The 13,712-nt window shown below is 39.2% G+C and overlaps 1 protein-coding gene across 14 annotated transcripts in view; it reads right to left on the bottom strand.

The window, feature by feature from the left end:
* Positions 1-13,712, bottom strand: part of LOC139958382 (tRNA-queuosine alpha-mannosyltransferase-like) — a 42,448-nt gene that overhangs the window by 7,328 nt on the left and 21,408 nt on the right. The window contains exon 1 of one of the 14 annotated variants that reach the window (XM_071955413.1): positions 10,901-11,117. The exons of 6 other annotated variants lie outside the window; for them this stretch is intronic. In XM_071955413.1, the coding sequence (XP_071811514.1) occupies positions 10,901-10,907 (7 nt within the window). In that variant the 5' untranslated portion in view covers positions 10,908-11,117. Of the gene's footprint in view, positions 1-175; positions 445-971; positions 1,392-4,454; positions 4,715-7,423; positions 7,775-7,948; positions 8,430-10,824; positions 11,118-13,712 lie in introns of those variants that run through there. 7 more of the 14 variants (XM_071955414.1, XM_071955412.1, XM_071955410.1 and 4 more) reach the window with 7 other exon arrangements.

Genomic DNA, 13,712 nt, shown 5'->3' with positions numbered 1-13,712 from the left:
TATCTGTTAGTGTACTCTGAATATACGGAAGATCTCCATTGAATTCATTCTGCTGTGGTCAGATGATTGATCAAGTTTCACACACGCACCCAGTCACGCAACAATACCATACCTCTTTCTACTGAATATCCTGGCATGTATGCTATACTAGGCATAATAATACAACACCACCTACTTATCAACAAGACAACTACATATTTCTTGTTCTTCTGCAGCCTATAATGACGTCACATAAATATGTCAGTTTCGAGCAGCATTTGAGAATTAACGACGGTGATTTAAGAGTATATAGAACTTCCATGGAATCTACACAATAAAAAAAAAACTCTGTAACGTGGCATCGTTAACACTGACACTGTAACTACATGGAGAATATATAGTATAGTTATGTTTTAACCACAGTGCAAGAGTATAATAATGTAATATGTAACAAAAGACAATAAACTACATGGTAAGGTACAACCATAACCAACAACAATGTAACAATATAGCAGAACGGTAAAATCTATTATAATGGTGAAAAGTTTATAAATAGTAGTTCCTATAACCAGCAAAGGTAAAGTGTTATATTCAGCAATGTTGTGAGAGTATATAGTGTAATATTACAACAGTACGATTAATTGATAACTGCGGTAAAACAGTATAAGTGAAAAATCCAATCTTTGACAACGTGTTAACAAAACATAATGGTGTAATCCATACAACAGATGCAATTTGAATTAACGGTATACGCAACAAACTATAACAATGGTATAAAATGTGCATTTCCATATTATCATTGGAAGATGTAATAGTAAAAGTTCATTGAAACCCCTAATCTTTTAAGATGGCATAACAGTAAAATTAAAGGTGCAACACATTACAGAATGTGCGAGTACTAAATAATTGCAACAGTATATGTAATATTACGGAAACGGTGCAATCTATGAGAATGGTGCATATCCATCAATTAACGGTGTATATTTACTCACAATCAAGTAAGTTTGTCATAAGTTCCTGTTCAAAACCAGGCGCTGCTATCGAGTCAGTTAGCGGTGTTCCACGTGTGAAATATTTACAATTGTCCACAATACAAGACATGGCGTATGTCTGGTTAGACGTTAATATAAACTGTGACACAATCTTCACCTTACACTCGATTCGTTATCGTTTACAAGGAAGCGAAATCAAGTGAACCAATGAGGCATACACAACGGATAAGATCAACACGTCGAAAATAGTTTCGGAAACAGGAACTGCAAAAGGGCTGTGTTGCAATGCGAAACTGTTATGAAAGAAAAGCATATTTCCCAATAGCGACAAATGTTTAAACCTAATCCTAAAACTTCCATATGTGTATAGTTCCTTCAACTTTACTACATGTGCTATAGTGTGTTTAATACTGTTGAATAACTAGGTACGTACACCACAGTCACCACTTGTGTGAACCTGATTCATATCAGCGGGGGAAAAACGAAGAGTCCAATAGCATTAGAAGCGGTGGCTCGTGCCACCCTTCCCTAAATACGGTCTGGTATTAAAAAACCTGCTGAACACTCCTTTCTTTGAAACATCCCTTCAGCTGGAATACCGATTAGTGTGAAGATAAAGAACATTAACAAAATAAATTCATTTAATTGACCTAACTTTTAAAATGTATCACGACAGCATGTTCTATTTTCATGATAATTGCAAAGTTTGCATTACAAAATATATATTTATTAATCGGAATTGGGGGAGGTTGGTGGATGTCCATTGCTTTGATTATATAATGTCCGCATGCGTGTGTGTTTGTTTTTATATATATCAAAGCTTACACCCTACCGTTTGCAAAGAGATCTGATCTCTTTGACAAGAAATTAATACGAATACCTCTGAAGATTTATGTCGCGACCAGGCCACCGAACCTAAACGATCACACGTAACAACAACAAAACAATATGGAGTTTATGGATATCATTACAGGTGGGAAAGCGTCAAAAACAAACTTGGAAGCCGTAGTCTGCCTTATCATACATATATCCATATCATAGCAACCATTCACTAAATTTAACTAAATTTAATCGGCACCAATTAAGGTAATATCTGACAATTTATTACACTCTCTTAGCCACTGGCGGATCCAGGGCCTTTGTTTGGGAGGGGCGAAAGTGGCATTAGAGTACATATGGGGGAGGGGTCTAAGGGGAGGGGGGCACTAAGGGGAGGGGGTGCCCCCTCCCCTTTGGAAAATTTTCTATTGCTGAATGCCCTCAGATGCAATTTGGTGCGACAAAAGTGTACAATGGTGATGTTAATTTACTTCTAAAAAAAATGTTTCCCAGGTGTAATTTTCTAAAATATTTATAAAACAAAGTTGGGATCATCTTTCTCAAGAAATTTTATTTCTCATAGGTTATAAATTTCTTACAACCAGCCTGTAACTGCAAAATGGTGTTAAACTGTAAATCCTCATGCTCATACATTTACATAGCTCCCAACTCTTGAGAAGGCAAATGCTGGTCCATGCCACGAATCGCCGTCCTGGGGGAGGGAATCCTGGTGATGCCTACATGTAAAATGGTGGCACTTAGAAAGGCTTTTGTCACCCAAAATTTTCTGAGAAATATGCATTTTTTTTGTGTGTAACATCAATAAATTGAATAGTAGGTGATAATTCATTCTTTCCCGTGGCATGAAAATGTTCGCTGCTCGCCCCAATGAAAAGAAATATAGGCTAATTTGAGGTTCAAATGATGCTGCAAAGGAGGTTTTATACTCTATTATGCTAAATGCTAAAGAAATGATGGTTGCTAAGTCAAAAATTGATGCAAATTTTTTATGTATACTTGACAATTACAATGCGGTTTTTTCGGACGCTTGTGCGGGTCAGCGGGTTTGGGTGTTAGAATGCGGGTCTAATTCCCGCGAATTGCGGGTCAGTTGGGAGCTCTGCATTTAATTTTACACCAGAAAACGAAAAGGTTAAGACTAGTCTACCACTGCCATTCCTCTCGATTTTTTTAATTTCCAATCATATGATTTAGCGGATGTTCGGAAACACTTTTTGGCTCACCTTTGGGGGGGGGGGCCATGGCCCCCCTTGGCCCCCCCTTGGATCCGCCAGTGCTCTTAGCACGAACCATGTTTACTGTGACCATCTGACGCCTTTCTGTTTCACTGTATATAAAGAGGCTTCCTATATTGTACTAGAGAATCATACGGTGATTACTGCAGCGTGGACTTCTGTAGTGCAGTAGGCTACTCTCGAGTTTTTGTGAATCTAGTTTTGCAAAAAGGACCATTTAAATAGAGATTTTACCATCACAATCTAGACTGGGCAGCGATTGGGTGAGGTAATTGGGTCAAATGACGTGTTCTGCCTCGTAGTTCAGGCACGATAGCCTATGTATAAATGTATACAATTTACTCGCGTTTGCGCCGCCACATCCTTTGGTTCCCTTGTACAAGTTGTAAAGTATACATCAGGCATACATTATACTGACATACCGTACGATTAGCAAATGCACGGGGTGGGTTATATGTGTCCCTACGGGGTACACATGAGGGGTCTGTTAGTGGATTAGGTGTGTACTTTGTAAGCTAATTATACATGTGATATAGCTGTACCTATATGTATAGGCCTTTTGTATTTATGTCAGTGTGCTACAAATGACTTGTGCTATAGTTAGATAATGTGATCTATGAGTGACTTTGAATGTTGTATGAATCTATGTGCGACAGTGACACACCATGAGTGCAACATATGAGGGTACGTGGTGAGTTTACTGAAATGACTATCATACAAAACAGACGGCAACAGGATCATGTTTGCAACCACTAGAAAAGAGGAAGTATAATCTGATCGTATACAGCGGGTCAGTACCAGAGGGGCTGTCATTTAGACCGATACAACCAGGTTCCCGAATAAGTCAAGAATTTACTTTGTTATTTTTGCACCTCCGAACTCTATCATAATGCTTTCCGATGAATATCTCAGAGGTGATCATTATGGAGGAACAAAGACTCACAAGGCTCATGCTATGACACGCATAGTAAACAAACACACACACACACGTAAAGAGATACAAAGGAAAAAATCCTGCTATGCCTATTTATGAATCCTAAATTATGTTTGTTTTGCAATAACTATACGTGTTTCGTCAAACGATAGGATGCTTTTTTTATTCGACCGAACGTACGATGATTCATACCATACGGATCGTTTTCTACTAGCTAGCACCCTGATTTGATAACATAGAATGCTGAATAATTTGATTGCCCTATTTGCCCCTAGTCGAAGATGCATGTCTCATACGTCATTTTCACGTGTTAGTGTCACATACGTTACTTTGTCACTCTGTTTCACACAGTTACTCTGTCACATAGGGTTACTCTGATACAACGACAACCAAACTGCACCATGATCAGCATCATCAATAAACAGGGAGAACTTACTGACAGGGCGTCATTTCAAACAGCCAATACACACTTACTTGCATCGCACTTTCAATTAGGTTACCTCTCTTGAGCTGACGTCGAAATCCATTGATTGAGGATCACACAGAACTGTTAACCTAAGAACCATCGTGAATGTCTCAGCTTTGTGTGTGAATGATATCAACACTCTATAGATCCCCTTGACATGAAAAAACCGCAGTCATTCAAGAAAAGCTCATTACATCAAATGAGCACACAAATTGAGAGATGCTTCTCAAATAAAAATAATGTACACATTTGACACACATCCAATGGAACAACGAGGAAGTGTTTGTGAGGATCGTCCTCGTTAACAGAAGGAAGTTCAAGACAATCGCATGATCATTGCGCTCTCTCTCTGTGAGGATTAAATGGGCATGTCCTAAGTCAACATGGCACAGCGATGGACACAGTGATCAATCGGTGCTCTGAGGTTAAAATGGTCATCAAGATAGCATAATAATAAGCTGCTGTATACATATTGCGTAATGGTCACGTTATATCAAACCCTGGTTCAGTATATCTGACACATCAACATGGTGATTTGACATTTGTGTATATAACTGTTTAGAAGTTCCTGTTTGACCACACATGTGCTCATAATTCTGCTCCTCATACTTTTTCTATCAATGGTACATACCAGAATTGGTGCTAGAGCCCTCGCCTTTGATGCGCTTTGGAACTTGTTCTTATACCGATCAGTATTATCAACAACAAATAGTCTCAAAGGTCACCTAAAGTATTATGTTCATATTTTAAGAAAAAGAAGAAGATTTGTCTCAGACAGTGTACATAAAACTCCTACTATGCCTATATTTATTCTCATTATTATACCTCTATCGGTCATAAAGCACTATAACCACTCATGTAGTACCATATCCTGTTATAAAAACTATTTGATGGATTACCATTATGTACTCCAAACCCACTCAGTAAATATGGGGGATAAAGGTCATTTATCTGCAGCCAGAATACAAACACATCTTCTTGCAATATTGACATATCTGGGTGTTGTTTATAAACTTAACAGATATACAAATACTATTATCTTTAAGATAGTATGTGACCTCATTGGTAATGGTAAAACATAAAAGGGGATTATATTTCAGCAGTCAAATCAGCCCAAATCGGATAACGAGACGTATACCCAGAACGGTTCCACAAGTCACAAATCCCGAGAGCAACCATATGAATAATTTCGAGCAGATACACTTTCAGGGTGAGTGTAGGGGTTTCCCAAATTGTTCGTTATGTTATCATACTTGAAGTTAAACAGCAATACGATACTTACATCTAGTATTATTGCATAGTCCTATCCGCTGTGGATAGGCTGGCAATTCTTAGACAACACGGCAAATGAGCCTAAGCCCTAATACACTAACATCCTAAGATTGCGTTCCAACAAGGGCACATGGTTTAATATCCATAATTTAAGTCCAACAAGAGGACATTGTCTAACATACAAAGAATAAAGTCCGACAAGAGGACATAGTCTAGCATACAATGATGCAGGTTCAACATGGGGGCATGGCCGGACATCTAAAGATTACGTACCAACAAGGGACATAACATACAAAGATTACAGTCCAATTTGAGGACATGGTTTAACAGCCAAGATTAAAGTTCAACAAGGATATGGTTTAACGTCCAAGATTACAGTCCAACAAGAGGACATGGTCGAACATCAAAGATTAAATTCCAAGAAGGGGACATGATCTTGATCAAGATTAAAGTTCAACAAGGACATGGTTTAACATCCAAGATTGTACAGTCCAACAAAGTGATATGGTCTAACATCCAAGATTACAGTCAAACAATGACATCGTTTACGTCCAAGATTAATGTCCAACAAGGAGGCATGATTTAACATTTATGATTAAAATCCATCAAGGACATGGTCTAACATACCAAAATTACAGTCAAACAAGGACACGGTTTAACATCCAAGATGACAGTGCAACAAGAGGATATGGTCTAACATCCAAGATTACAGTCCAACAAGCAAGGACATCATTTACGTCCAAGATTAATGTCTAACAAGGAGACATGGTTTAACGACAGTGCAACAAGGGGACATGGTTTAACATCCCAAGATGATAGTGCAACAAGGGGACATTGTCTAACATCCCAAGATGACAGTGCAACAAGGGGACATGGTTTAACATCCAAGATGACAGTGCAACAAGGGGACATGGCCTAACATCCCAAGATGACAGTGCAACAAGGGGACATGGTTTAACATCCAAGATGACAGTGCAACAAAGGGACATGGTTTAACATCCAAGATGACAGTGCAACAAAGGGACATGGTTTAACATCCAAGATGACAGTGCAACAAGGGGACATGGCCTAACATCCCAAGATGACAGTGCAACAAGGGGACATGGTTTAACATCCAAGATGACAGTGCAACAAAGAGACATGGTTTAACATCCAAAGACAGTGCAACAAGGGGACATTGTCTAACATCCCAAGATGACAGTGCAACAAGGGGACATGGCCTAACATCCCAAGATGATAGTGCAACAAGGGGATATGATCTGACATCCCAAGATGATAGTGCAACAAGGGCACATGGTTTAACATCCAAGATGACAGTGTAACAAGGGGACATGTTCTAACATCCAAGATGACAGTGCAACAAAGGGACATGGTCTGACCACCAAAGATGACAGTGCAACAAGGGGACATGGTCTGACATCCCAAGATGATAGTGCAACAAGGGGAAATGGTTTAACATCCAAGATTAAAGTCCAACTAGGAGACATGGTTTAAAGTCCAAGCTTAAAGTCCAACAAGGTGACATGATCTGACATACATGAATTCAGAAATTCGTTTAAGATACAGGTACTTTGAATATGGTTGTCTTTGCCAGTTCTATCTCAGTTTTCCTACAGCGAGGACTGCTCCTCGCCACTGATAGGTAAAATTACTAGTAATAAATCGATTGGATTAATGTTAAGAAATATACAAAACCTAGGCTTACCATATATTTTTTGTTGAAAGGTGGGACACCGAGGCCTGGGGGAGGGTCCAAGGGTGGAGGGTATCCCGTCCACTTTCAAGGAAAAAGTTCGATTTTTAAAGAGTGCTTTGTACCAACTGGTTTGCATATGTACAGCTTTATACACCAGTTAAGTGGTGTAAAAAAATAATTTTTACCACAATTTCAAGGCCAAAGGTGAATATGCATGCTTCCGAAACGTTCTCCTATAGAATGTACTTCATATAGTTTGGGATATTTTGAACGTCACAAAGAAAAATTGGGACAATTTAGCTTGCCCATAGGACAATCTATTTCATCGCAAAATCGGCACAACAACAATCGTATGGTAAACCGTTCAGGAATACCCTCACCCTAACCCCACACAGATGACTGCATAATTGTCGGACAAACTACGCACCCCGCCCACCAACCCCCCCCCCCCCCCAAAAAGAGGCCTGTAAGTCTATGGCCAAACCCCATTCCCACTTTAAGGCTGTCCAAATGGACATTTATGTTTTAACCAACCTTGCTTGTGCTGGCATGTTAGTATCACTGTGACGAATACACTGAGAAACATACAGTATTCCTCTACCACCCTGTGTGTAAGAACGATTCGTCCAATACTCCTCCTGTATACACCTGATTCCTCCAGTACAGTATTTCAATAGCATGGTACACGGGTATTGGGCAATACACTCAAACTTCCTCATAAAAACAAGCCTTTAGGAGCATGAAATTACAAAAATTGAATGATTAAACATTGAATGATTAAATAAATTGTTTCCGGGTAATGCTGCTATTCCAATCATGTCACCGATGATGACTCTTTGTTCAACGTCAGGAAAGGAGGTTTGGATTCAAAATTCCAAGTAGTTTCAAGAAAAAATCTTGAAGATGCCTTCGTTCCAATGCAAGAAAAGAGTCACGTTTGTGAATTTGTCTTAACTGTAAACAGCTAGTGTAACATCATACGAAGTAGCCTACATATATCAGTCAACGTGTTCTTTGATCAATTCGCACCCAAAAACTTGTATACTTTCTGTGCTTAAGTAGCTCTTAGTGTTACACATTAACACCCATCATTGATTGTCAGCAGGTTAATGACTTACTCGTATTTGCAGAAGCATTGTCAACTTTATGATCTTGACAATCTCCTATATGAATAGACTTTACCTATTAAATAAAATTTGTCATTTCTTCGATATGGTGTCAATGGAACTGTGTAACAACCAAATAATCTAGTCAGTTGGCATCGCGGTTCCTTTATTATGTGAAAGAATATTAACAGTTTTGCAGGGCGGAAAGAACCTTTAATCTTCCATTATTTATTAATGCTTCACGGCACATAACATTGCATTTCAACTTCCTAACGCCTAATAGCTTTGTGTAACGTTTCAACACACACTATTACATTTCAACTTCCCAGCACTTAATATTGTATTTGAACTTCCCAACACTCAATACTGTACCTCAAATGCAACTAATATCGTATGTTAACTTTCGCAGCAATCTACGGTGCCGGCTTACATGGATATCCAGTAGTATGCTTTTACATTAACGGTTACATCTCTATGTTCCGACGTCTCTATATTCCGACGTCTCTATGTTCCGACGTCTCTATGTTCCGACGTCTCTATATTCCGACGACTCTATGTTCCGACGTCTCTATGTTCCGACGTCTCTATGTTCCGACGTCTCTATGTTCCGACAAATTGTTTGGACTCTAATTTTTTTTGACCAAAATTTTTTCGGACCCATTTTTTTGTGACCCAATTTTTTTCGGACCCCATTCTTTTTGGACCCAATTTTTTTGGACCAACATTTTTTCGGACCCAATTTTTTTTCGGGCCCAATTTTTGTTCAACCCAATTTTTTTATGGACCCAATTTTTTTGGACCTAAATTTTTTGGACCCGATTTTTGGGGACCCATTTTTTTATCGGACCTTATTTTTTGGGACCTAATTTTGGGTTACAAAAGAATGGGGTCCGAAAAAAGTTGGGTCCCAAAAAGTTTTGGTCCAAAAAGATATTGGGGTCCAAAAAAAATTTGGTCCAAAAGAATTGGGTACCCTAAAAATATTGGGTCCAAAAAAAATTTGGTCCAAAAAGATATTAGGTCCAAAAAATGGTGTCCGAAAAGATATTGGGTCAAAAAAATAGGGTCCGAAAAAAAATTGGGTCCCAAAAAATTTTGGTCCAAAGAAAAATTGGGTCCAAAAAAATTTTGGTACAAAAAAAATGGGGTCCGAAGACAAATTGGGTCACAAATGGGGTCAGAATAAAATTTGGTCAAAAAAAATTAGAGTCCAAACAATTTGTCGGAACATAGAGACGTCGGAACATAGAGACGTCGGAACATAGAGACGTCGGAACATAGAGACGTCGGAACATAGAGACGTCGGAACATAGGGATGTCACCACATTAACAAGTATATATCACAGCGTGTGTAACTGGCATAGCCTATTGATAGGGCGTGTTACTTTCTGTATATTAACATACATAGATACAATTTGTGATGTGGTAGGTTCTACATGGAATTACCTCAACAATAACTTTGTTTTCTATAACACTGAAATAGGAAACTTCATTGGAGGATTCCTGATTAAATCAATGAAGATCTGTTCTATGTGTTGCCCTCGCAATAAAGAAGCAAGCTATTAAGACAGAAGTTGTACCAACGTGTTTCTTATTCGGCTTGTTCTGCATTGTATAGTTTCAAGCGGGAGACTTCTTAGTTAGCAATGGATCCACTAACAACGTTGAGTATATCTCTAGTTAGTACAAAATAGCTTACACTTGATAATACACGCACTCAACGTCGTATATACAAGTGTACTTTACATGATGGAAGTGATAGCACCATTTTGCATATAAGCACTCCTCACGAAACTAAGTGTTCTCAAAAGGGAGGTGCCATCTGTCACCCTTAGCCATCACCCCGTTGACAAATCCTCGCCCTAATTTTCGAATTCGTATGTGGGTAGAGCCTTTATGGTATCATGGAATGTCATAACAATATACGTGTGAATTTACAATCCATGAGTGGTGACAGAAACAATTTTCATCAAAGGATCAAAACTAGATATTTTCGTAGGGGGAGGGGTTCCATCCTTAGACCCTTCTCATGAACGGACGTCTGCAAAAGAAATTGTGCCCCCCCCCCCCACAGACTTAGAATTCGTAACTGAGCGTAGAGCCGATATGGTGTCATGGGATATCATATAAAAACAAGCGTTCACTAATTCCAATACTCTTAAAATGGAGGGAAAAATCCCGCCACACATGACGAAGGCTGTCTGCTCACACGGACAGGCAACACCATGACGGTCTAGCATACTACAATTCACGGTCGCAACAAACCTAATAATATGAACACTAAATATAACGTAATTCACTTACCTGTCATTATAAACACCGTTTTCACGGTCGCAACAAACCTTCTAATATAGAACACTACATAAAGTAATTCACTTACCACTCATTATAAACACCTTTTTTTCAGCCGTTACCTACAATTTACAAACTGATATACTGTGCTGCTGCCAAAGACTGAAAGTAAGAACTAATAACGGAAGCCGTGTAATGTGAGCAAAACTTGTAAAACGGAAGTTATTTTTTGGGTGACAAATGTATGAATCAGAGATCGTTATTAATACAGGGACAATGCGATCTACTGTGTTCAGGACTACTCCAATCACGCAGCCACCCCGACAGCCTTTTTTCCCCAGCGCGATAAAGGCAAAGGTTTGCATACCTCGCTCCCATTGGCTGGGGTCCGTATACAAAAAAAATCGCACCCTGGCAATTATAACCCTTGCACATGTTCTGTGTCACGGTCCTTATGGGGTTTAGTGTTGGTTGCATCAATGACTGGCTTAAAAAAATCTTACAGCATGCAAGGACCGCTGCTTTTTGTACTGACTACCCGACGGTTTCCCTTTGTTTCAGATTCCAAAACTGTGTTTGTTAGTTTGCTAAGGGTAGGCCACAGTGGCGGCAACATGCAAGGGTGGCAATGAGTTTGGGCTCTAACATTTCCTTCACTGGTGGGTAAAGTTCGGCCAACAGGACGCATGCGGCTCGTAAGCATGTTTTCTGTGACCCGCAAGGCGGCTTTTAAACTCTTTCAGTGCTTGCGCAGTCCTAAAACGTTAAAGGTAGATGGGAAAGTGCAGATGTGGAGTGGGAGACAGGTAAGGGAGGAGCGAAGTAAATACCTGTCTATGGCAAAGGAAGACTTGCCCCAACTTGTGATAGCTGAACAACATGAAGCACTTTCATCTTTTATTTCTCGTTTAATGCCAGGTGTCCATTTCTGTCACAGGTTAGGTACATCATAAAGTGTTGTGGATTCCATTGTGGATCCCCTGCCCATTATGAATTGCATATTCCATTTTGGGCAATCTTAATACTAGCTTCACTTGGGAAAATATGAAGCAGACTCTTGAATTTACAATGATTTTACAGATGAACAAAAGGTGAAGTGGAAGGTAGTAAAACACCTCATATGTGCAAAATACATACAGGTATTACAATACTGAGGGGGGGGGGGGGCATCTTTGTAGAACACACATACCTCTCTCTCTCGCTGCTCAAAGATATAGCATGGAACAATCTGCATTCCTCAACTAAATAAACTGAAAAATGATGAACTAGTGACTGCAAGGAGGTGAACTTTGGCTAATTAGACTTTTGTTCTTATCAGACTTTTTTTATTGTCTGCAGTACATTCTTGAGTCCTTTCAGGGAACTATACTGCTGTTTATATGCTTTGTATGTTAAGTTTTCCTCCCATCAACCCCTCTCAATTGTGTAAGATATTTCCTGTAATTTACTTTTTTTTATCAAGCCACTGACATGATCTTTCAGTCCTGAGAAACCACTTTATATCCTTGTTAACTCATTGGCAATAAGGCCATCAGTAATCCATGAAAATCATTATTTGTGAAAATAACAATAAACATGAAACTAGTTATTAATATTACAGATTCTCAGAGTTTTGAAGATCTGCTCAAGGTATGAAAAGTTGTCCCCATAGTTCTTGTAATCATGAAACAATTTCTTAAATTTGAAAAGGTTAGTTTTCATAATGTTGACCATATTTTCTATTAGGTCGGAAACCTTTTTGTAGTGTCTAGGCCTGGGTACTGTTCCTGTGTGGCAGTTATATAGTGCAATAGAAACTTGTGGACTGTATGTTTTCGTAACTCTTTGCAACTAGCCTTAGGCTGCAATGCTGTATTTGGAATCTACACTGCATAATGCTAAATACATAACAGGACTGGGATCATAACAAATTGGGGGGGGGGGGTGGGGAGGGCTGGATGGGAGTGGGCTGAATGGTGGATGGCATAATGGGGAGGGCAGAGTTCCAATGGGTGTAAATGACATCATGGGTTAATATTACTGGGGTATGAGGGCTGAATAGGGGAGTTAGGGGGTGTGCTAAGAACAGAAAACATTTCCTAAGTAGAAACAGATCAAATTTTGAAGTAAGAATGTACTTTCCATCTCAGAATTCACACAACAATTACATTCTATACCACACATCATACACAACCTTTACATTATATATCACACACTGCACACAACCACTACATGCTGAATCACACACTGCATATAACCATTATATGCTGAATCACACAGTGCACATAACCATTACATTCTATATCACACACTGCACACAACCACTACATCCTAAATCACACACTGCACATAACCACTACATGCTGAATCACACACTGCACATAACCATTACATTCTATATCACACACTGCACACAACCACTACATGCTAAATCACACAATGCACATAACCACTACATGCTAAATCACACACTGCACACAACCATTACATTCTATATCACACACTGCACACAACCACTACATGCTGAACCACACACAGCACATAACCATTACATGCTAAATCACACACTGCACACAACCATTACATTCTATATCACACACGGCACAAAACACTTACATTCTATATCACACACTGCACACAACCACTACATTCTATATCACACACTGCACACAACCATTACATTCTATATCACATGCTGCATACAACCATTACATTCTATATCACACACTGCACACAACCATTACATTCTGTATCGCACACTGCACACAGCCATTACATTCTGTATCACACACTGCACACAACCACTACATTCTATATCACACACTGCACACAACCATTACATTCTATATCACATACTGCACACAACCATTTCATTCTATATCACACACTGCACACAACCATTCAAGGGCGGCGGAACCGGG

Source organism: Apostichopus japonicus, chromosome 18, assembly GCF_037975245.1.
Source record: "Apostichopus japonicus isolate 1M-3 chromosome 18, ASM3797524v1, whole genome shotgun sequence".
In the NCBI taxonomy this organism is placed as follows: Eukaryota; Metazoa; Echinodermata; class Holothuroidea; order Aspidochirotida; family Stichopodidae; genus Apostichopus; species Apostichopus japonicus.
This window is presented reverse-complemented; position numbering and strand designations above follow the sequence as displayed.